The sequence below is a fragment of the Protopterus annectens genome, chromosome 8.part0, assembly GCF_019279795.1.
Source record: "Protopterus annectens isolate FY-2018-M chromosome 8.part0, PAN1.0, whole genome shotgun sequence".
Taxonomy (NCBI): domain Eukaryota; kingdom Metazoa; phylum Chordata; order Ceratodontiformes; family Protopteridae; genus Protopterus; species Protopterus annectens.
The window spans coordinates 1056351756-1056377878 of record NC_056741.1 but is presented as its reverse complement, the minus strand read 5'-3'; the positions used below and the strand labels follow the sequence as shown (position 1 = coordinate 1056377878).

The 26123-nt window shown below is 37.0% G+C and overlaps 1 protein-coding gene across 1 annotated transcript in view; it reads right to left on the bottom strand.

Annotated features, from left to right (window-relative positions):
* Positions 1–26123, bottom strand: part of LOC122809215 (formyl peptide receptor 2-like) — a 99772-nt gene that overhangs the window by 6339 nt on the left and 67310 nt on the right. Inside the window, exon 2 of the mRNA XM_044080525.1 lies at positions 10235–10353. Within this exon, the coding sequence (XP_043936460.1) occupies positions 10235–10275 (41 nt within the window). The 5' untranslated portion in view covers positions 10276–10353. The remainder of the gene's footprint in view (positions 1–10234; positions 10354–26123) is intronic.

Genomic DNA, 26123 nt, shown 5'->3' with positions numbered 1-26123 from the left:
TTGACAGCCTGTAGTGTGATGTCACCATGTGCTTCATGTTGTGATCCAGTGTCACTTCTTCAGAGCTACTAGCACATTGTGGAGTGTGAGATCCTGCCATTAAACTTGTCGACTGTGTGCCACTTTCCTCAGGATGTCTCATAATTATAACTATATTATCATCATCATCTGGCATTCTGCTTTGATAGCCCTTTACCAATTTACCAGTTTACTGGTATAGTTGAAATGTTTGTTTCTGCTGCTCTCCCTGTAAATAATTAACTGAATACATTACTACTCAGATGGTGGGTGTACACAACTGTATGCTGTGTAATGTATTGTGGGGATGCTTACCATGCACACTGTGTTCATCAATACCATTATGTACTGAAGTGAGCAGTTCACATGTTAATAGTAATTGTCATGTGTTACATTTAATCATTGCATTTCATACTTCTATTATATCTGTATAAGTATATCTTTATCTATCTATCTATCTATCTATCTATCTATCTATCTATCTATCTATCTATCTATCTATCTATCTATCTATCTGTCTGTCTATCTATCTATCTATCTATCTATCTATCTATCTATCTATCTATCTGTCTGCCTGTCTCTCTATATTACTGCTGTGAAACCAACCTTCCTGACCTTCCTGAGCAGATGTCTGTTGATCCTGCAGATGTGAACAATAACCAGTGTCCAGGCCATCACCAGTCCCATTGTTGTCTGTTTCATAATCATTACCATGAATACAGAGGAGGTATTCCTCATAAAAAAATAATTGCTGTAGTCCCTACCCCGGCCAGCTAGGGCAATTGCATTCTGCATTGCCTTGGATCATGCACTTCCTACAGAGTCATTGGCCCTCTTCTTGCACTGTTGTGCAGTTTCTTCTGCCAACAGCATTTATATCCACAACTACCTGGTTCCATGCTTTTGCTCTCTCAGCTTTTTTGGGTGCCCCTTTCCAAAAAGTAATCTGCTATATGTCCTAATAGCTGCCATGAGGATGTGGTTCCACTCATGGCTAAAGGTTCCCTTTCTTTGTCTGGATCCCTGCTTTTGCAGCACTCCTTTACCTACAAGAATATGCCAGTGTCAAGTACTGAAACATTTCATCCACTAATAAGCCAAACAACATATCAAACAAACCTGCCGGCCTTCATGACAAATAAGTCAATGATCTAAGTACAAAAACATGTATGGTGACACAACAATTATATATTTATATACACATGCTTCAAATCACAATTTAACAAGAAACAGTTTTCATTTTGATACCCTATACAGCATTATTCTCAAATTTGTAGAACTACTGCAAGCACTTTATATTATACAGGCAAGTTATGACACTTCCATTTAAATATACTACCATTTTTCATTTCAAAGTGACAGTTACAAATCTATATAAGCATCAGGAATGATGCTACAACACCTCATTGGTGAATATTCACTGTATCAAAATTCAATACCCTGTGTAGCATAATAAATAAATACCTCCAAGAATAATTTCCAAAATAACTTTCACATTGTAATTATTCCTCACGTAATTTCAGTGCTGCTGCTGTCATGAATAAATACATTAATTATTTGCATTTCAACATCAGATCTCTGAAATGCACATTAGTCCTTGCAAATTCTGTTATCTAAAATCAATGTGAACTGCTTGCAACTAATTCTATTTTTTATTATTGTTTACTTACTTGAACAAGTTCCCTTTCACAATTCCTGAAAGCATTTCCAGCCATCTCACATGATTGCAAGTTATTATGGTGATCTTCAAAATTATTTGCATAAATTCAGGAACATGAATGTATGTCATATGCAAATTAGGCTTATTTGTGCTTATCTCTATGAATTGCAGTAATCCTTGAGCTCATAAGTCAGAAATTCACTTCAGTACACCTTGTGTACTAAGTTGTGAATGTGTTTGGTACAACAGCAGATCCTGCAGCAGTCCTCAGCACACCTCAACTGTCCACATAATTGCATAAACAACCCAATAAGAGCCTGCATATTTGTGAAGTGCAGTCAATGGCTATCCTGCATACTGTGATACACCTAATTACCTGAAATCACTCCATACTTATTATACATTTGTAATGACATACACAGTGACATATCTTTATGCAGTAAAGCAAAAAAAAAAAAAAATTAAATGGATATGATTTATACTAATGCAATACTGAAAAGGGTATGCTAAAAGAAAGGATTCATGCATGGCTATCATGTTTATTATTCATTTAAAATTAAAGAAAGTAAATCACAGAATCAGAAATTATTTCATAATTAAATTGTATTCAGTATGGGAAGGAACTATGAAAGTATTGCTTTAAAAAATATGTACGTGACAAAGCAATTTAGTAAAACCAAACTTGCCAGTAATATCAGTTCCATTAGTAATGTGGCTACAGAGTCATTTTTTTATGGTGATGTCACACCTCAGAGGATATGATTCCGAAGCTGTGGACCACAGCTCTGCACTTATATGCCTCATTCTGATACTGACACTTCAAAAATTGCAGCACCTGCAAAAGAACATGGCTGAGCTCCAGGGTTGTCTGACAAGGAGACCAACATTATGTTCTAACGTCTTAGGAATTCTTATCTAGATAAGATCGAGTCCTGTGTTTGTGAGACAGTCTGGAAGGAAACTGACACCTAGCAAGAGTTGGGTAAACCCCTATCATCCCTCACAGGGACCACATCCTCTGGACCTTAGTGCCAGCACAGGTCCAGTGACCTACAGAAGCATAGGTCTGACCAGCTGGATGAGTGGGTAGATCAGGTTATGGCAAGAAGGCCAGGGTTCTGTAGTAAGTATTTTTATTTTTTTAGATTATACCAAACATGGATTTAAAAAAAAAAAAAAACATACTATATAAATATTGTATAACTGAAGGTATATGCTAGAAGAAATGTATATGTAACTGCAAATATGTATTTATATATTACTGTAATGCACGAATAGGCATAAACATATCTGTTCATAGAAATGCACCTGCATATTAATATGGAAAGTTTGTATGATGACATTAGTAAAGAAATATATATTATATGAGTAAAGAAATATATGTAAGTATGCATATATATCTCTGTAAAGCACAAATAATCATCTGGGTAAATATGCTTGCAATTATTTTGTCATGTGTATAATTGTATGCATTTCTACACAAACAAAAACATACTTGCATTACCACATAATTCCATGTACAGTATGTATTAGCATAGTTATTACTTGTACTACATGCAGACAATTTAAAAAAAAAATGATTTTGTTTGTATAGGCCAGGAAATATTTATAATATAGATATTAACTGCTCATAGAAGATGGCTGAACTTAATCAGCTACCACATCCTAGTTAGAATGAAGGATAAGGGAGGAAGTGGGGGTTAAAGTAGGACGTGAATGACTAGCACATAGTTTAACAAGAAATGGCCAGTTGTATTACTTCTGTATACATTTCTACACAATCCCCATATATGATTATTAAGCAGCAAAATATCAAGGACCACATTACCATGAACTGCATGTACTGCATCCATCTAGAATGGGGAGGTTTGGCATAATAAAGTCTTCACCTCATAGGCACAACGTATAGGGTTTGATTCTAATCTAAGGTTATTGTCTAAGCTTAAAATGCCCCTTCAAGGCCGATACCCTAGTAATTTGCTGTGAATAGTAAATATGCTTTGTTTAATGAAAGTTGATCTGGAAGGATGTTAAAACTTCCTTTCAAGTGTTATATTTTTATATGTGTATAACTCTTGCCCTTCAGGGGAAGGTAACTGTGTTACGTAGAGAAAAATCACATGGTATTACTTAAAACTGCAACATTAAGTATGCAATACATAGTGGAAAGGAGAACTTACAGAGAAAGGTGTATCTAAAGATTGCAGAAAGTATCCATGCCACAAACAGAGAAGCTGTGCATAGATATAAAAGGTAATAGTTTGAAGGAAGATGCTTTCTTACTATGAACTCCAACTATTTCATCTTGCATTAAAAAAGAAATATTAGCATAGATGGATTATGTGTAATGACTGTATGGCAATATGTGCTTTACTGTTTCCATTCTTAATAAATAAAAGTGTATTTCAAAAATGAAAATACATGTTTAAAAAAATAAACACACAGACTAAGCAAGTAATATAATAACTTCAGCTCCTTGTGCAGTATTGCAAGTAATAATGTCAGCTATAAGGAACAAACATATCTGACAGACAACCATGTTGTTAAGTGTTCTATGTGCAGTTGATGAGGAAATTGAATATAATTCAGCACAACAGTACAGGAGACTGGTGAGGCTGACGGTGCTTAAAAGTATGACAAAAAAGGTTCAATTTAAAAAAAGAAATGTTAAGTAATAAATGTTGTTTTCTGTTTTTAACTAATTTCTTTACTATGAATGAAAGAGTAATTTATACATAAAGATAACAGGCATAAAGTGCTTTCTGTACAATATTGCAATAAAATCCATATCAGAAGAAATTTCAAATTGATATCTCCTTAGTATCATTAGACTGCAAATGTAAAACCCACCACAACTTGATAGGAATATACTGATTGTTCCCGGGTCTATGTTAAATGATCAAAAGCTTAAAAAAAAGTGAACAATGATTTTTATCGAACCTGTGTAAGCGAAAGCTTGCAATCTTGAACACTTAGAACAGCGATTTCTTTTTCCAAGGGAAAAAAAATCTCTGTTCCACCAAAAAAAAAAAAAAAAAAATTAAAACATTATATAAAGAGGGGGCTTCATCTCCCACACCCCCCTACTTAAATATACCAACTCCGAGATCGCACTACAGTCATGAAAATGGCAAAGTAATGGAAGCAACCAAGTGATTTCTTTCACAGGGAAAGAGTTTGCTTAAATGCAATTTCGCTATTTTGCCTTTTCGTGCTTTCAAGTTCGATCAAGACACATTCGAAAGAATGCGTCTTTGATTATTTAATTTGAACCCTTGTTCCCATGTTTCCATAAACCATTTCCCAGATCTTTTTGTTTGAAGAAAGATTTAATAAAAATAAAAATTCACTGTTAATAAAGATTAGAATGATATGTAACATTATGCAGGAATTTATTATTTCCATTTTTTGTCTTCCCACTTTTTCTCTGTTTTTCTTATTTTAATTATGCATTCATTTATCCTTTTTTATTGTCGTTCCCCCATTCCTGTTCATTTTTTTCTACAGCTACAGAATCCTTAGGAGCAGCACAATTCTCTGCCTCCCGAGTCAGGGAATATTCACCTTCTGCATGTCCAGGTATGCCATCTTCACAGAATCAGGACAGTGGCACTGGCACTTTAGGTGCCCTGACACATAGCAGCCTGGAAAGGCTCACTGACCATGAGCTTTGGTACTTGGGTGAGGATGCAGTGGAGTAGGTAGTTAAGACATATCTTCAGCCTATCCAGGATGCTCTTCAGTGGGTTGAAGACTAACTGCCCCAGTTGGCTCCAACCACCATGCAACCACATGCCCCTTCTCTATCAACATTTGGGTTTTTCACATTGCAACACCATCAGGCAGTGGAAATGTTTGATGTCCTATGGACTGAAGATTCCTCCTAGGCTGAACACATTATCATCCCCCTTTTCTTATCCTCTCTTACACCGTCTTACCTACTTCCCACCCAAGCTAGCCTCTTACATAAAAAAAAATAATGGAAAATTATAGGGGTGTCTATCCCATGCCAAACATGTACAGCAGCCCCTCCTCTCCCATCTTCTCCAGTACAACCCTCTTGATTGTTTCCTTCTGTGTTTTCCTCTTTGTTATGGCTTCCATTTTTCAGTTTTTCCTATCTTCGTATTTGCATTCTTTAAAGAGAACAACAGGATGTCAACATAACGATAACCCTACATAAAATATATAAAATCCTTTTATATACTACTGGGTTAACTGTTAGGGCTGTTTTATCAATGGAGTAATTATCTTGGGTTATAGTTCTCCAGAAGGCAATATAATGCATTTTTTAGCATTTTGTTTAGGACACAGCTTTGGCACCAGTCATATGTCTGCGTTAAACCCTCCTGCAAGATGTTGGCATCTTGGGAGGAATCTATAAAAGCTCTCAACTTACAGTTGTCTGCAAAGTGGGTGAGCCAGAGACCCTGAAAATTAGCCTTGACTTCTGAGAAATAGGTGCCAAACAAGACTTGGCTGAGCACAGAGTCCTGGGGTACTGGTGGCCAGTCTCTTAGTGGAAGTGATCTCACTGATCCTGACTTCTTGGGTCCTGTGTGTGAGCCAGCCAGCAATCCAGTGAGTTATGTAGGGAATTGTGCCTAGCTTAGAAAGCTTGTCAACAATCCCTGAGGGGGTATTGCATTGAATGCCTTGGTCAGTTCAATATACAAGGTATGCACTGTTTCACCCTCATCTGCTGCCTTGGTGACCCACTCAAGGAAGTCTACCAGGTGAAGTAGGCAAGACCTTCCCTTAACAAAACCAAATTTTAATGTGTCCAGTGTCTGTAGATTGCCAATGTCCTTGTTTATCATTTCCTTGATAATTCATTCCATGGCTTTGCATATTAGGCTCGTTAGACTGATGGGTCTGTAGTTCCCTGTGTCGGTTGATATTCCATCTTTGTGGAGGGGAATGACTGCTGCAGTCCTCCATTCACATGGAACATAGCTTGTTTTCAGGCTATAGTTGAAGAGTCTCTCATATAGTCCTGATAGATCAAGTTTTAGACTGTTTAGAAGACAAACAGGGACGTTACCAGAGCCCATAGAGGTGGGTTGTCTTTAGTGAGCACTGCATCTGGTCTCTGATAATAGTTGTCGGAAGTATGTTGGAGGGGGATTTCTTCTGGAGGAGCTGGGGGTGTTGGGGGTTAAATTTGAGATAAATTTATCAGCCAGTAGATTTGCTATGTCATCATGATTGGCAAAAGTGGTACCATTCACCACCAGTTCAGCACAGTGTTAACTTTAAGATTTAAGAGATAGCTGAAGAAGGCCTTCTGATTGTCCTTAGCCTGAAAGGCAATTTTGCCCTTGTAGTTGGCCTTGCTGGACTTCATTAGACCTCTTAGTTACTTGCTTAGTTGTATAAGAGTGCATTTGTCTTTAAGAGAGTTGCTTTTCCTGATTTTTGCTATGAGTTTTTTTTTTTTATTTATTATTATATAACTTGTTTAGGTGGTGATTCCAATAGTAGGGTTTGTTTTTAGTGTTTGTTTTGAGTTTACTTCTGTTAGGTATGGCAGCCTCCATGCAGCCATTCACATGTTTGTATAGGGACTCTGTGAATAATTCTGCATAGGTAGCTATGGTCTCGGGGTTAGGGGGAGCCTTGAACTTTCACAGTGTCACTTAATAGGCTGCAGTTTGCCTTGGAATAGTTCCTAACTGCTAGTGGTCTAACTGGGTTTTCTGAGTTGGTTTTTACTTCAGAGGAGACAGCTTTGTGAATCTCATTAGTGTGGACATGACACAGGGGTGATGCAATGCTCTCTCAGGTCAGTGCGTACCAACTCCAGTATGCTTGATTCTCTTCTTGGAGCGTACCATCTCTGTTTCAGGGTGTCTCTGGTAATAAAGTCCATTCAGTGTTGTGCTAGTGAGTCTGAGGCAGTGCATGTTTCCCAGTCTATCAAGGGGTAGTTAAAGTAACCTTGAATAGGGTGTTTGGTTGAATGGTGAGTATCTCTAGTAGGTTTAGATACGAGTCATGAGGCTCTGGGGGCATAGATTGTGACCTGTGACCTGTAGCTAGCCCTGATATGGGAGGAACCTTACCTATGGTTATTTGCACATAGATGAGCTCCATGGTATCATCCTGTTTAACCAACTTGGTGGTATTTTTGTGTCTTGCTGCTGCTGGCCTAAATGTGTAGAAGGCACTGTAGCCTTGCACTGCTTGTAAACTGCACATATATCTACATTCTCCAAGGTGAGGATGTCTTGAAGGATGTGGAGTTTTTTGTTTAGGCTCCATGTATTGAGCAGTAACACCTTAACATTGCTTGGAGATTTTTCTCACTAAGATGGTAGTTCTGTCTTTTTGGCACTGCTTAAAAAAAGGCTCTTAACAGGATGAAAATATCCAAAAGCCTAGGGAGGACAGGTGCAACCTATTCTTGGCAAAACAGCACGGTCTGTTGACCATGTCCTCCCCTGCTGACTGATATTGGATCCCCCTGGAGTGACACCAGAAACTAAGCCAGTTATTAAAATCTGTCATTTTATGTTTGTACTGTAGCATCATCTTGGTGAAGGTAAAATGCTGCTCAATGCAAGGCCTGTGCCTGTCTGTAATACATATTTTGAGAGATCCATTACATCTCTTTTCATATAGTCCAGTGAGGTATGTCTCTTACAACCACATAGACTATGATAGAATAATATTGGTACCTGCAGTGCAGTGACTTGAGTGAGTGCATGATACTATGGATGCTGGCTTCTGATAAACTGTTACATTTCTCTTGTCTAACCTGGTGAACTTAGAGATAGAAGGGAATATAATGTAACAGGTTAACAGCTTCAAATATCTGGGAGGCATGGTTGAGGAGAAGGAAACTCTGACTGAGGAGGTGAAAGCTAGAATCAGAAGCACTGCAGTCAACTGATACAAAGTGACAGGGGAAGTGTGTGACAGAGAAATACCAAAGAAATTGAAATGTAAGATGTATAAAACAGTGGTGCAGTCAGTGAATCTCTACAGCACAGAAATCTAGGCAGTGAGGACAGAACAGCTGAAGAAGCTTAAGGAGATGGTAGTGAGCTGCCTGAGATGGGTAGTAGGATGCACAGTGTAAGAAAGATGAAGCACTGAAGACATTAGAGCTGAAGCTAAAGAAGCACCAGCTGCAGAGAAGGTTAAAGGGAAGACTTCAATGGTTCAGTCATGTGCAGGAAAGCATAAGATGGTTCAGGGAAGCATATATGGGAGAGATAGAGAGGCAAGATGAGATGATGGCTCCCATCAAAGAGATGGATGAATTCCATGACAGGAGACATGCAAGAGTCGGCCATGAATGTCAGAAAGTGGGAGAGTGATGATGAATCAAGAAGTGCTGACACCTGAAATCCATGGAAACAATAGGAAAAAGACAGATAATGATCACGATAATGTAAAAACAATATTGATACCAACTGGTATGGATTCTGTCTTAGTTTGTTTTCATATGTTTCAGTCATTTGAATGAGAATTCATATTCAGTGGTGGCACCACACTGTTGAATGACTACCTCCTTCTATGGACCTGAGCAACAATAATATAACCTTGAATATGTTCAAAGTCATGCTGATGGAAAGCATTTCCACAGGATATTCCCACTCAGAAGTGTGTATTCAAAACATCAAGTTCAATTTGCAGTGATTTGTCATTTAGAATTGAATGCCAGAAACTTCATAAAGAGTAGACAGCATTCATACAGTGTTGAGACTGCATGAGAGTGGTCAGAGAAATAAACTGCTGCTGGTTCATTGCCTATATTCTAGAAAAAAAAGATCATTCTGCTTTATCGGCCAGTACATGCTAGTAGGCTAGAGTCATCATCATCATCATCAGCCTCCTTTTCCCATTTTTTTTTTCTACATGGGGTCGGGGTATCATGCTGTCTCCAACTCTCTCATTTCAGTAGGTTGGAGTATTGACTGCATTAATTCTGCACTATCCACATATCTGCTAATCGTAATGAACCCTTGACATCTCATGCTGTGTTTTATGCCCTTTAAGACCCTACAGCCTATCCACAGCCATGTTTGACAGCAGTCTGAAATTTCTCTCAAAACAATTTTGTAGTTATTCAGGATTTAAAGTAATTAATTCTTTTACAGGGTCATGGGAAAGTCACAGGAATCCTCACCAGGGCATTAATGTTGACCAGGGTAACCAGTCATAAGTTGGAGTCAAAATGTATAATTAAACAGTGACTCTCTATGTCCATAAAATGAATGCTTCATTTACTGAATGTTTCTTCTTATTAGTATGGACACCTCCTCCCTTGTTGCATTGTGAGCACCAATGTACAGCTTAGACACTTTATTATTCCTAAGCATGATATGCAACAACATGAGGTCTCTCTTCAATCTGTTTAAAATGGTCAGTGCCTTAGTCATCAAAACTGGATGCCCTGTTCACTTACATTAACAGTGACCAACACTGTAGAAAGGAAGGATTTATCAGTGTTAGGTGTATTTTTTCTGTTGAGCTATACCAAGAACAATTAAAACAAAATAATTTATATCATGAAGTTTAGGTGAACGGGCTACTGTTGACACTTACAAATGTTTAATTGGATTTCCACACGTAATGATTGCCCTCATCTACCAATCTGCATATGTAGACATCTGCTGCAGTCCATTTCAGGGAATGATAGATACTTCCAAATGTACTAAAAAGACCTGTACAAGGACGAAAAGTGAAAACTTCAGTATATTTACCTTAGTATGAGCAACAAACTCTGCACAATCTAAATTAAATGTTCAGCCCTACAGCAAGGATGCACAATGAGACTCAGAAAAATGCAATAACAAGAAAATGAAAACAGCTCTAGCAAAAGTAGCAGCTTCTATGCATATCCTGTAATATACAACTTCATCTCCCAACATATGACTAACTTACAGAGCAGGAGAAAGAAGAAATAAGTTTGACCTTAGTATGTCATGTCATCTAGTAAGTAATCCACAGCAAACAAAAAACTGACCTACTATAGCTTATTATTTGCAATCCACAGTAAAAGAAAAATATAGCCTTATACTTTATAGTCAAAATAATTTACGTGGACTTCTGGTACAGGGTCAGAATATGTGAGATGCAAAGACTGGAGCTTAAGGTGCTAAAACTTTAAAATAACACACAGACTGGTTATTTTTTTAATTGCATTTGCAGAAATCTATTTTTTATTGTTGACTGTAGTTTTAACAGACACTGATTCTGCCTTTCTTTGAGTTTTGGATAATCATTGGTGGTTGATGTCACCTTGGTCTAAGGATGTTTACAAGTTTTCCTAGGCTCACCTTTGTGTGTGATTTTTCCTTTGATGGGTTGTGCTATTATTGGTCTGCTAGCTATTCAGTATGCATCTGAAGAAGCAGCCATCCCAAAGTGCAAGCAAGCTTGGGAGCCTTGTGGCAGTGGCCTATATCTGTGCAAGAGACAGCACACATGGTGAACAGGTCTTATGGCTCATTCAACCTTACATTGGAGGTCTCTAAAGCCTTGCCAGAGCAACCCCCTTCTGTACAGCTTTCAGATATAACTTTACTGGAAGCATCCATCAACCAGCTAACAATATTAATGGAAGCTTTGCAAAAACATCTTTAACTGCTCAAGTACAAGAAATTAAAGCTTCTATTCTTGCAGCAGCAGATTGCAACAGTACTCCCAACAGATTAATTCAGGAACTGGCTGTGCATCTTCAGGAGGCTGAGCACCATATTGAATACCTGCTTCATTTTACTCACATGATATATGAGCAAAGAGATGATCAAGAAAACTGGTCCCATCACAACAACATTAGAATTTGGGGCTTACAAGAAAGAGACTGGAGCAAAAAGACACTCATTTTTTACAAGCATGGTTGCCCACCATCTTGGTTTTGAATGCTTCTGCAAAGTTGATAATAAAGAGAGCTTACTAGGCACTGTTACCAGTACCCAACCTGACACACTTCTGAGACCAGTCAATGTTTGTTGTCTCTCCTTCTAGCAAAAGGAGAATATTCTTCATATTTCCTGGGTGAAGTGAGACCTTTCTTATCTTAGGCACAAGATTAGATTTGACAATGAATTTTCTAAGAGTTGTGGGCCAACAGAGGACTTGGCTACCATTGCTATGCCTGATAAAAGAAAAAGGGATTAAGGCAGTGATCTTGTTCACAACAAGACGGAGGGTTTTATTACCAGATGTCCGGCATACTTTTACAAATATGAATGATGCCATCTCTTTTCTTCATGCTAAGTCTGGAATAATACTGCCTGATATAATGGAATGGTCATCCCAGTCTTCCAGACATGATACTGTTCCAGAATTATCCACCATATAGTCACCAGATCCAAAATGGTCAAAACCAGCCCCAGTCTAGACCAGATCAGTCTGCTCAAACCAAGGACACTCAAAAAGCATTTATTATTAATGGTGAGTGTTACATATTAAAGGATTGAAAGTTGTCACCTATGGATCAGGTTATCAGGAATACCATTCCATTTTTCCTATAGTAGTTGTCAATGATGACCTATGTTAGATTGATATCATTTTGATGAGAGTTTATTTGACATGTTAACCTAAGTGTGCTTGGTAGGAGCCAGTCTGTGTTATGTTACAGTTAATGGTCACAAATATTTCACCTGAAGTTATGAGGGTTACTTGTATATTAGGCACACTTCTGAAGTACTGACATCTCTGCCAAATATTTTTCTTTTGGCAGGGAGAAGTCAGAAGGATAATATTACTTATTAACCTTAGGAGTCACTGCCTTAGCTATACATTGTTGTAAATAGTTGTTTCTTGTGTGTCAAATCAATTTACAGCATGTTCTTGTACAGTTTATTATATCAGCTTTTAATTATATTTTTACTGTTTTTCCAGTTACTTATTTCCTTTCTTCTGTATTTTTTCTCATAGTAACAAGGCTTATCCTTGGTGGTGGTGTAAACAATACATTATAGTGGAATGACACAACCAATCACTTATTTAAGACCACTCATAGGACTCAATATTCATGTTTCTCATTGCTTTAGATGAAGTTACTTAGTGTAAATATTAATGGAATTAACTCTCCTATCAAGTGGTCAAGTGGGCTCACAAAAGGGTATGAGTGCCTTACCATTCACTTGATATTTTGTTATTGTAGGAGATGCATTTAACAGACATGGAGTATTCTAAATTGGAGACTTGGTGTTATGATTTAGTAGCTTCATTAGCACACCCAGCAGCAATGTGTAAAGGTGTTGTGGTGTTAATAAGGAAAGGATTTGCCTAAGCAGATGTGTTAGTTAAAATTTCCCTTGCAGGAGGGGATGTAGTGGGAATGATACTTAAGACAGAAATCCACATAATAACTTTAGTCCCATTATATTTGCATCCAACCATATGGACAGGAGAGTTGAAACTTATCTTGCATTATATTCAAGATCCTATTCAGGTGTCCCTGATCGCAGTGGAAGATTTTTAGTGTCATCCACTGGGGAGATACCACTGGGAGTAGGAGTTTTCATCTAACCTCCTCCACAAATTTTTTGAGAGGCTAGACTGAGGCTTTATCCCTTATTGACCTTGCTAGACATATCTAGAAGGTGATAGATGTGATCCAACTTATTGCTCACCATGCTATGGAATTCTAACCAGGATGGAAAGGCTATATGCGGAAACTGGCTTACAAGATACTACCTCCAAATTTCAGGTTAAGGTGTATGCTGAGGACTGGTAACTCCACTTCCATAAAAAAAAAAAAAAATCCTACCCCCAAAAAATGAAATACAGGTTATTAAAAAAAAAGACAGAGATTGCTTTAGACAGGCTTCAACTTCAGTACTATGAGGTCTCATCACTGGTTTATTTCCAAGTAGCTAGGAACTATAATAAGAATTTAAGAAAGAACACACCTTTAACTCTCCCAGTGAATCCTGTACACAAGAAATGTTCTACCCTTTGATTAAACTTGGGGCAATTTCAATAGTATTTTCAGGGATTATATGGGGAAGACAATATTGATGCCACTGACATCAAATATGTGTTTGAACATTACAATATTGTATCTTATTTGCCTGGTTTATTGGCTGAACAAGCCCAAACCTAGTTAGGGACACAACTAGGCAGGAAATACAAGGAGTAATCAGGAACTTACAAGCCAATAAAGCTCAGGGGGCAGATAGACTCCCTGCAGAAGTATATGAATACCATCCTTTCTGGACCTCCTTCAGAGTGCCTGTCAAGCAACCACACACTATGCTGTTATTCTGCCATCTTGGGAGCAACCTGTGATTCTTCCAGTTCTCAAGCCAGGCAAGGATCCCACACTGGTTACAGGCCCATATCATTACTTAATACCGATAGTAAGATATTTATGGGGATTTGGACAAACAGGATAGCTTCATTCTTCCCTTTCCTAATTCACCCGGATCAGATTGGTTTTGTCAAGGGTCAGTCGGCTAGGGATAACATACTTCAGACAGCACTTTAGCTACAAAAGGCCCAGCTGCTAGGCACTCCAGTGGCACTATTATCTGTAGATGCGGAAAAAGCATTTGACAATGTCAGATGGCTTTATCTTAGACAAGTGTTGTCCCCTTTTAATTTTCTGCTTTCTTTTACTGACATGATAATGACTCTGTATCAGCAGTGTTGGTGAGACCATATATTTCAAACTCATTACAACTTCATTGAGGAGTCTGACAGTATTATCTATTGGCCACCTTATTATTTATTGCAGCCATAGAGCTGCTGGTGGTAGCTCTGTAGAAAGATTTCACACAAACTATTCTTCTGCAGTAGTGTTGTATACCGATGACTTGCTTGTTTTTTTTTTTTTTTGCAAGATCTGCAAAAGGATCTCAGCACTGATTGGTGAGATCTAGATGGCTGGCAGGATTTCCAGGATAAAAAGTTAATCTCACTAAATCAGTATTAATAGCATCTATGGTCATGTCAGCCTTTTCTGAGACTGTTCTATATGATTTTAAAGTACCCCCCATTCAGATATTTATGGTTAAGTATGGCATTAACAAATAAATAAACCCTAAAACTAAATATTCACACTATTCAGCAGTTAATAGAGCAACATTTTAAGAGTGGAAAATATGGTTAGTTCTCTTTGATATTAGACTCTTCCTCCTCAAGATGGTTCTATAGCCAAAGATTTTATACATTCTGCAAGCCCTGCCAATCAGAATTCCATTAAAGACCCTGTAGAGATGGGGCAACATTTTTATTAGGTTCCTATGGTCTCCAGCTTTGCTAAGAGGGAACCAGAGTGCACATAATTTGCCTCAGGCTCAAGGGGAATCTTGGTTCCGAATCTTCTGATTACATTTCAGGCAGAATTTTCTCTCTAGTATGCTTCCCTTCATGGGCATATCAGCTTGTGGCAACAGTAGACTTTCAATCTTTCAATCCTATCCACCTACAGAAACCAGGACTGTTTCTCAAGGTTGCAAGAAATACCTCCTTTTGTTTGCCATAGCTATTTATTCCTAGAGTTATCTTCAGCTGATTGGTTAGTCACAGTATCTTAGCAATATCTATAAGACTATAAGTGTTTTTAAAGATAGACCATTGGGGTACTTTAACACTTTCATTATCTCCATATGGTTCCCGCCCAGATTTTCAGTCAACATAGCATATGTTTCCATGGAGGTCATAGCGGGATAGGACTCTAGCTTTTACTTTTCAGTTTTATATTAATTTATTTTTTTTATTTTACATTTGTTGACCGGGAAAGTCCGACTGGACACAGGTCCATTTTCAGCAGAGGCCTGGGGAGAAAAGCTCCACTTAAAAAACAGTCTAACAAATAATTTTATGAATTACAACACTTTCTCCTAAATGCATACAATATTATACAAGAACATATTTTACATTTCTTCACAGATATATGTATAGATACAATTATTGTATTCCAGAAGCATACCACTTGTATGTAGGTAAATGTTTAACTGTCTTCAGAAATGAATAAGTAGATACGAACAGAATAGAACATTGTTAGTTAAGAATTAATATACAGAGGTTAGGCAGTATTAGGTGATCCTTGGTAGAATCATTGTATCACTTCAAATGTAGTGGATTTGCCTGGGAAGTCACATGGGCATAGCCAGTTGTTAAAGTAGTGGGTTTTGAGTAGTTTTTTTAAATTGTGGAGCAGAACCTGTAGAAGTTATGTGTTTTGGAAATGAGTTCCAGACTTTTGCTATAGACCAGGCAAAAAGAGATTTGACAGCCTCATTCCTATGTTTGATGACATTTATGTGATTTTGGTCTGTTGACCTTAAGGCTTGGGTGGCGGTGTAGGGTTGTATTAGGTCTTGTAAAATGGGGATTTTATTTGGGAGGTAATATAGTTTGTGGGCTTTGGAGAGTTGAGTGTTAAGAAGTAATTGAGGCAGCTCAAGCCAGTTGAGTTGGTTGAGGGAAAGACAGTGGTGGGCTCTATTAGAAGCACCTGTGGCAAATTTGGCAATTTTGTTGTAGCAAGATGCCATTTTGCTTTATTCACTGTGGCGAAGATTAGTCAGGATTGGTGAGGCATACAGTAGGGTGGATAATAGGTGGGTTCTGGCAATGGTGGCTTTGGTATAATTGGTCATGAATTGCTTATTCCTATACAAGAGACCTAGCTTTTTGTAAACTTTTTTGATTGTTTGGGCTATGTGTATATCAAATTTGAGTTTGTTATTGATTACTACTCCTAGGAGTTTAGTGTGTGCTGTTGGGGTGATTGAGGTATTGTCCTTGGAGTTAATGATGAAGTCATTGAGTGCAGGGGATCTACCTGGGCTGAAGAGAATTAGTTTAGTTTTTTTGTGATTGAGTAAAAGTTTTATGGTAGAAAACCATGCTTCAGCCAGAGTGAAGCTGTGTTGTGTTATTGTTTGTAGCTTGCTTAGAGTAGGGGGAGTACAAATGATAGTAGTGTCATCAGCATATTGCACTATAGAGGCAGACGGAGAGGAAACAGCTATCTGATTTGTAAATATGGAGAATAGTAAGGGGCCAAGAATGGAGCCTTGAGGGATTCTAGTAGATACAGGTAGAAGGGAGGATAGTTGGTCCTGCCATAGAACTGCTTGCTGTCGGCTTGATAAATCATAACCTTAAATCAATGGCAGAGCTAGAAAAAGCATTTACCCTCCCTATAGGTCATTATTTTTATTATTATCAGATAATCTTCTTGCTTAAATCCTTATTACACTGACAAAGTATTTTTATGGCTCCTAACTCCAATGCCCCTTTGTATCAAATATTTGAAGAAGTTAACAGAGGTATTCTGCTAAGGGGTGTTTACATCTCCACTCTAACTGACATATTATTACAGTGTTATTTTAACTTTGTAGAGCGAGACACTCAGGTTAGGACACTTTTGCAATTTCCTCAGAAGGTTGCTTGCTCCCCTGGGTGGAGATTCTTTGCATGGAGGTGCCTGCATTATCTTTTTATCACTCCTGAGGCAATATCTAAGAAGGTGCCTAATTGCGTTCCTGTATGCTAGAGATGTAGTGATGCACAATACAATGCATCCTGACAGCATATTTTTTGGGACTGTCCACAGCTGCATGTATTTTGGACACAATTTTGGGATAAGATTGATTGATGGTACCCTTATGAGAATCAAGAAAGGGAATGGTTAGTGGTTTATGGATTCCTTTAGGAAGAACAATTCCTTCTAACTCTGATGTATTTGTTGATATTGATAATAAAACTAAGCTGTTACTCTTGGAAATCATGTAATATACCTGTTGTCTCCATTTGTTGATAGATCCTAGCAGAGATCTACAAAAGGCATTTGCAATCAGGAAAGGCAATGAAGCCATCTTTTATGTTAAATAGGACTGCTGTCAAGACCTCTTAACTGCTTTGCCTTAATCTTGACCATATATTGTTTAGACATTTAATATTCTTGCTAACAATTGTCTCCACATCTTATCTTACCATCTCTCTTATTTAGTCATTTCTCTGTATTTATGGATAGAAATAATTATTGTTCTGTCATGCATCATCAGTTATATTTTGGCTGAGGATGGGTTTTTGTCTTTATCTTTATTAATTTTCTCTTTATTTCCCGTTCACATATTATGATATGTATCTATCGGTTGTAACGTGTATAAGTGTGTTGTTTGTAAAATGTAGGTTTACATACTGTATTTGTTCTTAAGTGAGGTAAACTTCAGCTATGAAACATAATTATGAGAATGTTCTGTAAGAATTCACATGTTTAATGTTCACTGGAACTGCATAATCTGTTGATGACGGAAATCAGGTTTTATGTAAAAATTCAATAAAAAGATTTATACAGAAACAATATTTATTTGTATCTCCCTGTTCAATTTATTAACTGTTAGGGGGCACTTCCTACCACTTTGGAGGGACACTTCCATTAAGAAAACGAATGGATTGTCAGAATGGGAATGAGAGTCCCAGACCCTAACCTTCTTGTCTAATACTTTAGCATTTACAGTAATCTGCTAGATATATAAATGGAACAAAGCCAATTCATGAGGTGAATGAAACATACAGTCTACGTCGCTATGTACAGAGGGATAGTTACAGAACTTACTTGCAGAGGGAAATCCAATAGAGGGCACTAGAAACACCAAAGGAAATATCTGATAAATATATCACTAGAACAAAGCTAAACTGGAAGGTTATTGTAGCTGGCCTAAGGATGTTCCCTAAATGCTAAAATACTTCAGTATTTTTAAAAGTCAGCCTACCGATATATTTGATTAGCATTGCTGTACCCAGTCCACATGATGACATACTAGCACTGACGTGGTGACTAACAACTAGTACTGCACTCCACATATAACCTGATTCCTTTTGTACTCCAGATAAAAAAGCAAAAGAGTTGGGTGGTAAAACAGAGATAACATTTGCTATATCCCCACACCAGTCATGTATACTTAATACAAAACCACCCAAGAAAGAAAACATTATTGGAAGTCATTGATGTCCTGTTACTTTGTATTGATAGCTCAATTCATGCACTGATTTATTCTTTCATTAATTTTAACAGTATCATGGAAAAAAATATCTAAGAATACCATGTTCCTTCTCTGTAACTCATATTCGTTAAAAAGGTATTATTTAGCTCCAGTTGCAAAAAAAAAAAAAAATGTATATATATATATATATATATATATATATATATATATATATATATATATAAACAAATGCATACATAAATATATAAATAGTAAACTTCATTTAGAGTAGGACACACTCGCACACATATAAGTTTGCATCAGTAAATATGAAATGTTGAAAAGATCAAACAAGAGTGATTTTTTAGCTCAAACCACAAAAAAAAAAATATATATATATATATATATATATATATATATATATATCTATATATATATATACATATATATGCACTTGGCCAACATGGAATGAGGAAACACACCGCAGTATGTCAAACCCACCCAGGTTGGGGGGGGGGGGCTACAACGTACACATTGCCAATCTGCCTAACTAAATATACCAACAACGGGTTCGCACTACAGTGGGAAAAGGGCAAATTTCCCCTTGTTGTCCAAGTGCGTACTTACCCTGTTTAAGAAATCAGTTGTGTTATCATTCTGTAAAGTAACTGTTCGGTGTTGTTGTCTCAGTGATGATGTCTTCTGGTAAGTGGGATTTTGATTATTAGAAGTAGACCCATACACATACACACACACACACACACACACACACACACACACATATATATATATATATATATATATATATATATATATATATATATATACTAACTTTGACAGAGCAGGCAGTACAATTTGCATAAAATCAAACAGTAGCTGGGATATGTCACTTTCATTCAGAGAGTGCCTCAGTATCCACTCATTCTAGTCACTTTATTGACTATATACATCTCTGATGCCCATTTGAGATCAACTGGGCCAAGTTATGGGGAAAGAGCACCCTAGACAAGGAAGTCCATGACACCCTCCCTCCCTTCCACCAGTGCCCCCCTCAGTCCCCCTCCCCATATTAGCCTCCCCATGCCATTCAGATCACTTCATTTATTTTTTTTTCACATTTTTGCCTTACTTTTCAGCTTTTTTAACCATCCTTTCAACACATCTAAATGACTATTACTACACTAATAATTGTGGAGGGAGTTACTAAATTAAAACTGGAGTCTTGGGGCTAGTGGTGCCCCAAAAGTCTAACCTTTTGAGCCAATAATAGCTTTCATACATATCATGAATAGGGAATGAAGCTTAGTCATATCTTTTTCTTTCAGGGAAGAAATAATTGTCCAAAGCTTAATGTTTAAAGGTGACTAAATAGTTGTTCCCAATAAAATGAGTAAAGAAAAGCTTGTGAGGAAACACAAATATATGAAAATAGTATTTGACTCTTCTACCTCTCCCCCCACCGAAGAAAAGATAGTAACCTTCTGTGTACCCCTGATGCTAGATTTGGATGAAAGAGAAAAATATTATGATCACAGATATATATTTTTAATTGCTGTCATATATACAAACAGCATGCTTCCTCTCCCCAACCCCCATAATACAGCAATCCTGTATGCAGCCTTTTGATGTATGTTAGACTGGAACAAAAGAGAAAGAACAGACAGAAACAGTAATATATTTCATTTTCTTGTTATCAGAAATATATGCACAGTATGCCTGATTGCCTCTGTTCACAAAAATATTATCATGAATACAAATCTGATGTTTAGTTGTAAGGAAAGTAAAAAAATAAATAAATAATTATCAGATTAACATATTCCAACACGTTTCTCCTAGACAGCACATAATCCCTCGACAAGCTATAGCAACCTTCTGCACACTCTTGTAACATTTGATTGGAATGAAAGTTGAAGAAATGTTGACAACGTTGTCCCCAGCTTCTGTAGAAGCTATATTGAACTTCTGTCAATTCCTCTGAGCAGGTATGGTTTTAGAATAGGTGTTGCTCAGAGCAAAGTTTGAGGATGAGACCCAGTCATAACCCTGTGTCAAAATCTTCTTATACTGCTAGGGATCTAGAAGTCTATAACTTCTGTGATGCACTTTAAGACTTATTTTTGAAACATAACTGGTTATTTATTTTTACTGTTTACAAGCAGAGGTATGTATGTGTCTGTAAAATTCAAAACCATAATTAAGTAAACTGGTAAACAGCTAAGCTAAAAGTAAAGTAAAAAGAAATTCTGAACCAGAAGTTGAAAAATGATAGCAAAGAAGGCACGCTAGCTCTTTGTTGCAAATGCAGATTCACATACACATTTAATCAATAGTGACCGTGGCTGCTTAAAATGAATGTTGGTACTGCATTCCCTCCCAACTGGCAACTCATCTGCATTACTGGCAGCACCCACTTGCAGCTTGTGCCTTGGCAGCTACTCCCGTCTACCCACACTGGCTATGATCTTGCTAAGACTACATGCATCCACAGACAAAAGTGAAGGTGATCATATTTTCAAACTTGCACACACAGGCTGACACTGGTCTTGACAAGTGAGATCTATCAAATGATATATACACAGATTTACACAAACACACACACACACACACACACACACACACACACACACACACACACACACACGCATGCATGGGCACTTATAGGCAAACTGAAGGAATGCTATTTCACCTACAGCATGTCTTTTGGGGTGTGGGAGGAAAACAGTACACACGGATAAAAGGGACACAGAGACAAGGAAGACATACAAACAACACAGAAGAAATCACAGACAAGAACATAACCATAGAACCAAGCACTGTGAGATGATAACTTTACTTGCTGTGCTAACAGGCTAATGATCAGTTGCTATCATGCTGTCATACACATCATACCTAGACAATGAAAGATAGTCAATTATTACGCACAATTCTGATGACTGATTGTAACAGAAAGTGAAATAAATTATGCCCAACTTGTTACTTTTAAACTGTAATAACTCCACATGCATTCATTTTATCCACAGATCCATCAATTGCACCCACTTTAATGACTTTGTTCATCTTAGATTAGAACAGTAGTTAGGTCACCTGGCACCCTGTGCTAGACTGGTGCTCAATTAATTCAAAGTTGTTGAGTAAAAATAGTACCAAACACCTTTCTACAGTAAAATCACAACAAACTGCATTTTCACATCATTGGCACCTGGCAATTGTGCCCCCTAAGACTTTGTGCCCCTTCTCCCCACCTTAGCTATGTTTTTTCTCAAATGTCAGGTGGTATTTAATATATTGCTACAATAAAGTATTTCTGCTCGTTTCTCACAAAGTTATACTTTTTAACTGAGTCAGATAATTGTTTGAATTAATCATGTGATATGGTCAGTCATTGCCATCCATCATAAGCCACTATTGCATGGCAAGTTGAACCATTAAATCCACTTTTTGTTGATTGTGTCTATACCTGAGTGTGTTAGGAAATAATAGCCATAGTAATGCATTTAACTTTATTTCACACAAGTAGTAACCACAGTTAGGTATTCCAACTTACTTCATACAAATTCACAGTAGCCCTTGCAAAGTCAGATTAATCACTGTTTACCCAAAGCCAATGACATCTTAGAGAGTCACTTTCATCCCTGGACAGTCTCCCTACCAATTATAGCCACATAGCTGACCATGCTCACCACAAATGTATACTTGTGACTTGACATAATGGCCAAAATAATGCATTTCAAATTTGTTTCAGTAAAACAGAAACCACATTAAATCATTCCACCTTGTTTTATAGAAATATATATTAGTTATATAAAGCCAGTATAATAACTGTATAACTTGAACAAATAACAGAAGGGTCAGCTTCTTTTCATTCACAGACAGACCCTGTACAGGAATAATAGCCATTCTATAATATGGAGCATGTTCCTATAACTGTTTGTGATAGTGATTAAAATAACAGCCACAGTGCTGTATTTCAAACTTTGTTTCACATAAACATTAGCCACAGTAAAGTATTCTAGCCTGTAGTTCAAGCACACACATTAGTCATGTAAAACCAGACTAATGAGTGCACACTTAAGCAAATGACTGCAGGGTCAGTCACTGTCTTCCACAGACAGCCCACATATCTAGGACTTATAACTGCTTTGTTGATTTTGCACTCTTTAAATTTCTGATTGCATTAAAAATGACTACAATAATATATTTCAACTTTGTTTCCACAAACAGGAGCCATAACACTGTATTCTAACATACTTCCCAAAAATATAAATTAGTATTTCAAAGCTAGAAAGACTGTTTAACTTAAACACATAAGAACAGCGTAAGTCCCATTTTTTAGACACAGACTTGTTGTGTGGAATTATATCTACTTTGTTAACTGAGTATACTTCAGATATCTGATTGTAATAAAATAAAAAAATAAAAAAATAAGAAATGGCCATAATAATTTGTATCAACTCACCAGATACAAATGTGCCCCTCCCTCAACTGGAGCAATTACATGACTGTATACACTTGAAATGTCTGACAGCAATTGAATGAATGAATGAATACATGAATGCATAAATAATGATAACATAATAAATTTGAGCTCAGTTGAACATCTCAGCTGTACATAATTCTATATGAAGCTGCATATGATGAGGATGTCTGTTTATGTGTCAGGGATAACCGTTGCCTTCAAAGAAAAGTGATTACAACTTAATGGCGGACTTAGCAAGAACTGCTGCGTTTGCTGCCTGTTGTCATAGGTCAGTAATGTGTCTGTATGCTAGCACTCAGATTTTATGGTAGGAGACAGCATGAGTTTTTATTTTCACTTGTAGCAGCAGTCACATATTTAGTTATAAAGGGGATATCTTCTCTTGTCTGTAATGGACTTTTGTATACATAAGTATTTATTTTTAAGTTTTAACAACATTTCACAAATTCATTTGCTAAGTCCTGTGGCAAGTTTGTTGTTTATTTTTCATAATATTACCATCTTCATTTTTTTCCATTTCTTGATTGTGCACTTTTAGAAATCTAGTAACAAAACAGTAAGCATTCAAATCACTGTAAAGACCTACCGTAACTCTTTTTAAACTGTTGCTTTTCTTCAAATCTGCTATGTTCCACTCTTGCACAAAATTTTGCTATAAGGTAGGTGGGCATTAGTGCTTTTCTGAAGGAAAAGTATTAGAAGAAAGGTTAGAGATAGTGCCCTGCCAACACATCTGAACAGTCTTCCACTGGGATCTGTATCTCAAGGTCTTTTTCAATAACCATGTTACTATTTATCATCTTCAGTATTAGGCTTCTTTGATGATTATCCAAGCTTGGCAATTTAAACCATCTTGAATTTGAAAACCCTTGTTATAAATGCTGCGCAAGCATATACATTTTACACAATGACACCCCTCCCACACACACAAACACGTCTAAGTAAGCACTCGATAACTAATACTTAGGAGAATGGATCATGTGCTTAAATATGCTATTGATTTAAAAAATGTAACAACTACTGCTCAAATAATAGGTTCTGTATACACCTATGGATCTACTTCATTAACTTGAATTATCAGAGCATTGAAGTACAAAACGTCTAGAACAGAATATCTAAATATCCAAAAGTTGAACAGCCATAAAATTGACATTCTAATCATCGCAAGTTCATAACATTGAAAACATTGTTACACACAAGTCTTTACAACACTATTTCCATCTATCAACTAAAACACTACATCCATAACTGCATACTCCAAATCAGGCCTATCTTACATTTTTGCAGGGGGGCTGCCCTCCTGCACCCCCACACCCCTACATATTAAATATACCAACAATGAGATTGCAGTACAGTGGAGAAAATTTACATTTCCCAATCACCACTGTACGGCGATCTCCAAAAGTTGCACACACGCACCTGTTCTCTGCACAAAACAACTACACAAAAACAACATACACACTTACCCTTCAACTCACTTGTCCTGCCAGATTAACTACCAATATCACCATTTCTGTAAAGCATAAACATCTATTCAAAACAATAAAAAATTCCTTACCCATTTCTTACAAACTTATACCAAAAGATCTCAAAAATCAGAGTAAAGCATTAAACTCTATCTCCACCATGTTTGTTCCATACAATACATAACTTCTTACTACAAGATTTAAACTCTACAGCATTAGGGAATCTACATATTGGATGTTAGAACACTCAACATTTTCAATTTTCAATGTTTTGGTAATTAGACATTCTGGTCTCAACATTTTGTACTTTGATGTTCTGGTAATTTGACTAAATGAAGGTGATCCATGGCTTACTATCATTATTTCGAATGGCAAAACATTTACCATTGAAAATAATGAAAACGAAAACTGAAACCAATCATTTTGAGCATACATAATGTCGCCCCAAATGTTTGATGCATTTGAGTTGACATTGTCACCAAAATTGTGACGTGATAGCCTTATAGGAGCTGATGTAAATCAAACTCCTATACGATATATTACGTTTTTAAAGGGGGCAAGCCCCCCTGCAACCCCCAGTTTGGGGGTTGCACCCCCACACCCTCTGCTACTAATATATTCCAACTTTGAGATCACACTACAATGGGGATATGGATGAATTTCCAATCCCCACTGTAACGTGCTCTTGGGCATATAGCCAAACACACTTATGCGAATGCACTACTGCATTCGCATAAGTGTGTTAGACTATACAATTCACTAGACATTTTGTGAACGACATTCTGATTTTCGGCAGCATTACTGCTGACAGACTGTTGTTCGCATGAATGATTGTAAACTGGCATCCATATATATATATATATATATATACATATATATATATATATATATATATATATATATATATATATATATATATATATATATATGTATACACACACACACACACACACACATATATATATATATATATATATATATATATATATATATATATGTGTGTGTGTGTGTGTGTGTGTGTGTGTATACATATACATATACATATATATGTATATATGAGTCCACTTTGTAACTTCGAAATACTGAAATCTCGAAATTCAGTATTTCAAAATCACAAAGCTGAAAACCCAACCACAACTCACAAATTCGAAAACCCACAACCGCGAAATTCAAAATCCCGTAATTACGCTACACATACAGTACACCCATAAACATACACACAACTACCCCCTACAATCAAACAAACTCATCTAAACTACATATAAGCAGGGGGCAAGACCCCCTGCACCCCCCACCCCCCCACTTATATATTCCAACTCAGAGATCGCACAAACAGAAACACAAACGAAACTCACACACACACATCTTACAGTCCCTCAAAATCACACATAACAGTCACAACACTCACTTACACACAATAAACCCCTAACCAACATACTTACACACACAAACTTATAAAAATGAAACCTAAACATCCACATACCGTACAAACGGAAGCAGAAATTCAAAGTATCTGTGCTTCGGTATTTTGAATTTTGCGCTTCTGCTGGTTTCGGAAATGTGAGTCTGTGGCTTTGTAAGTTCAAAATACTGCA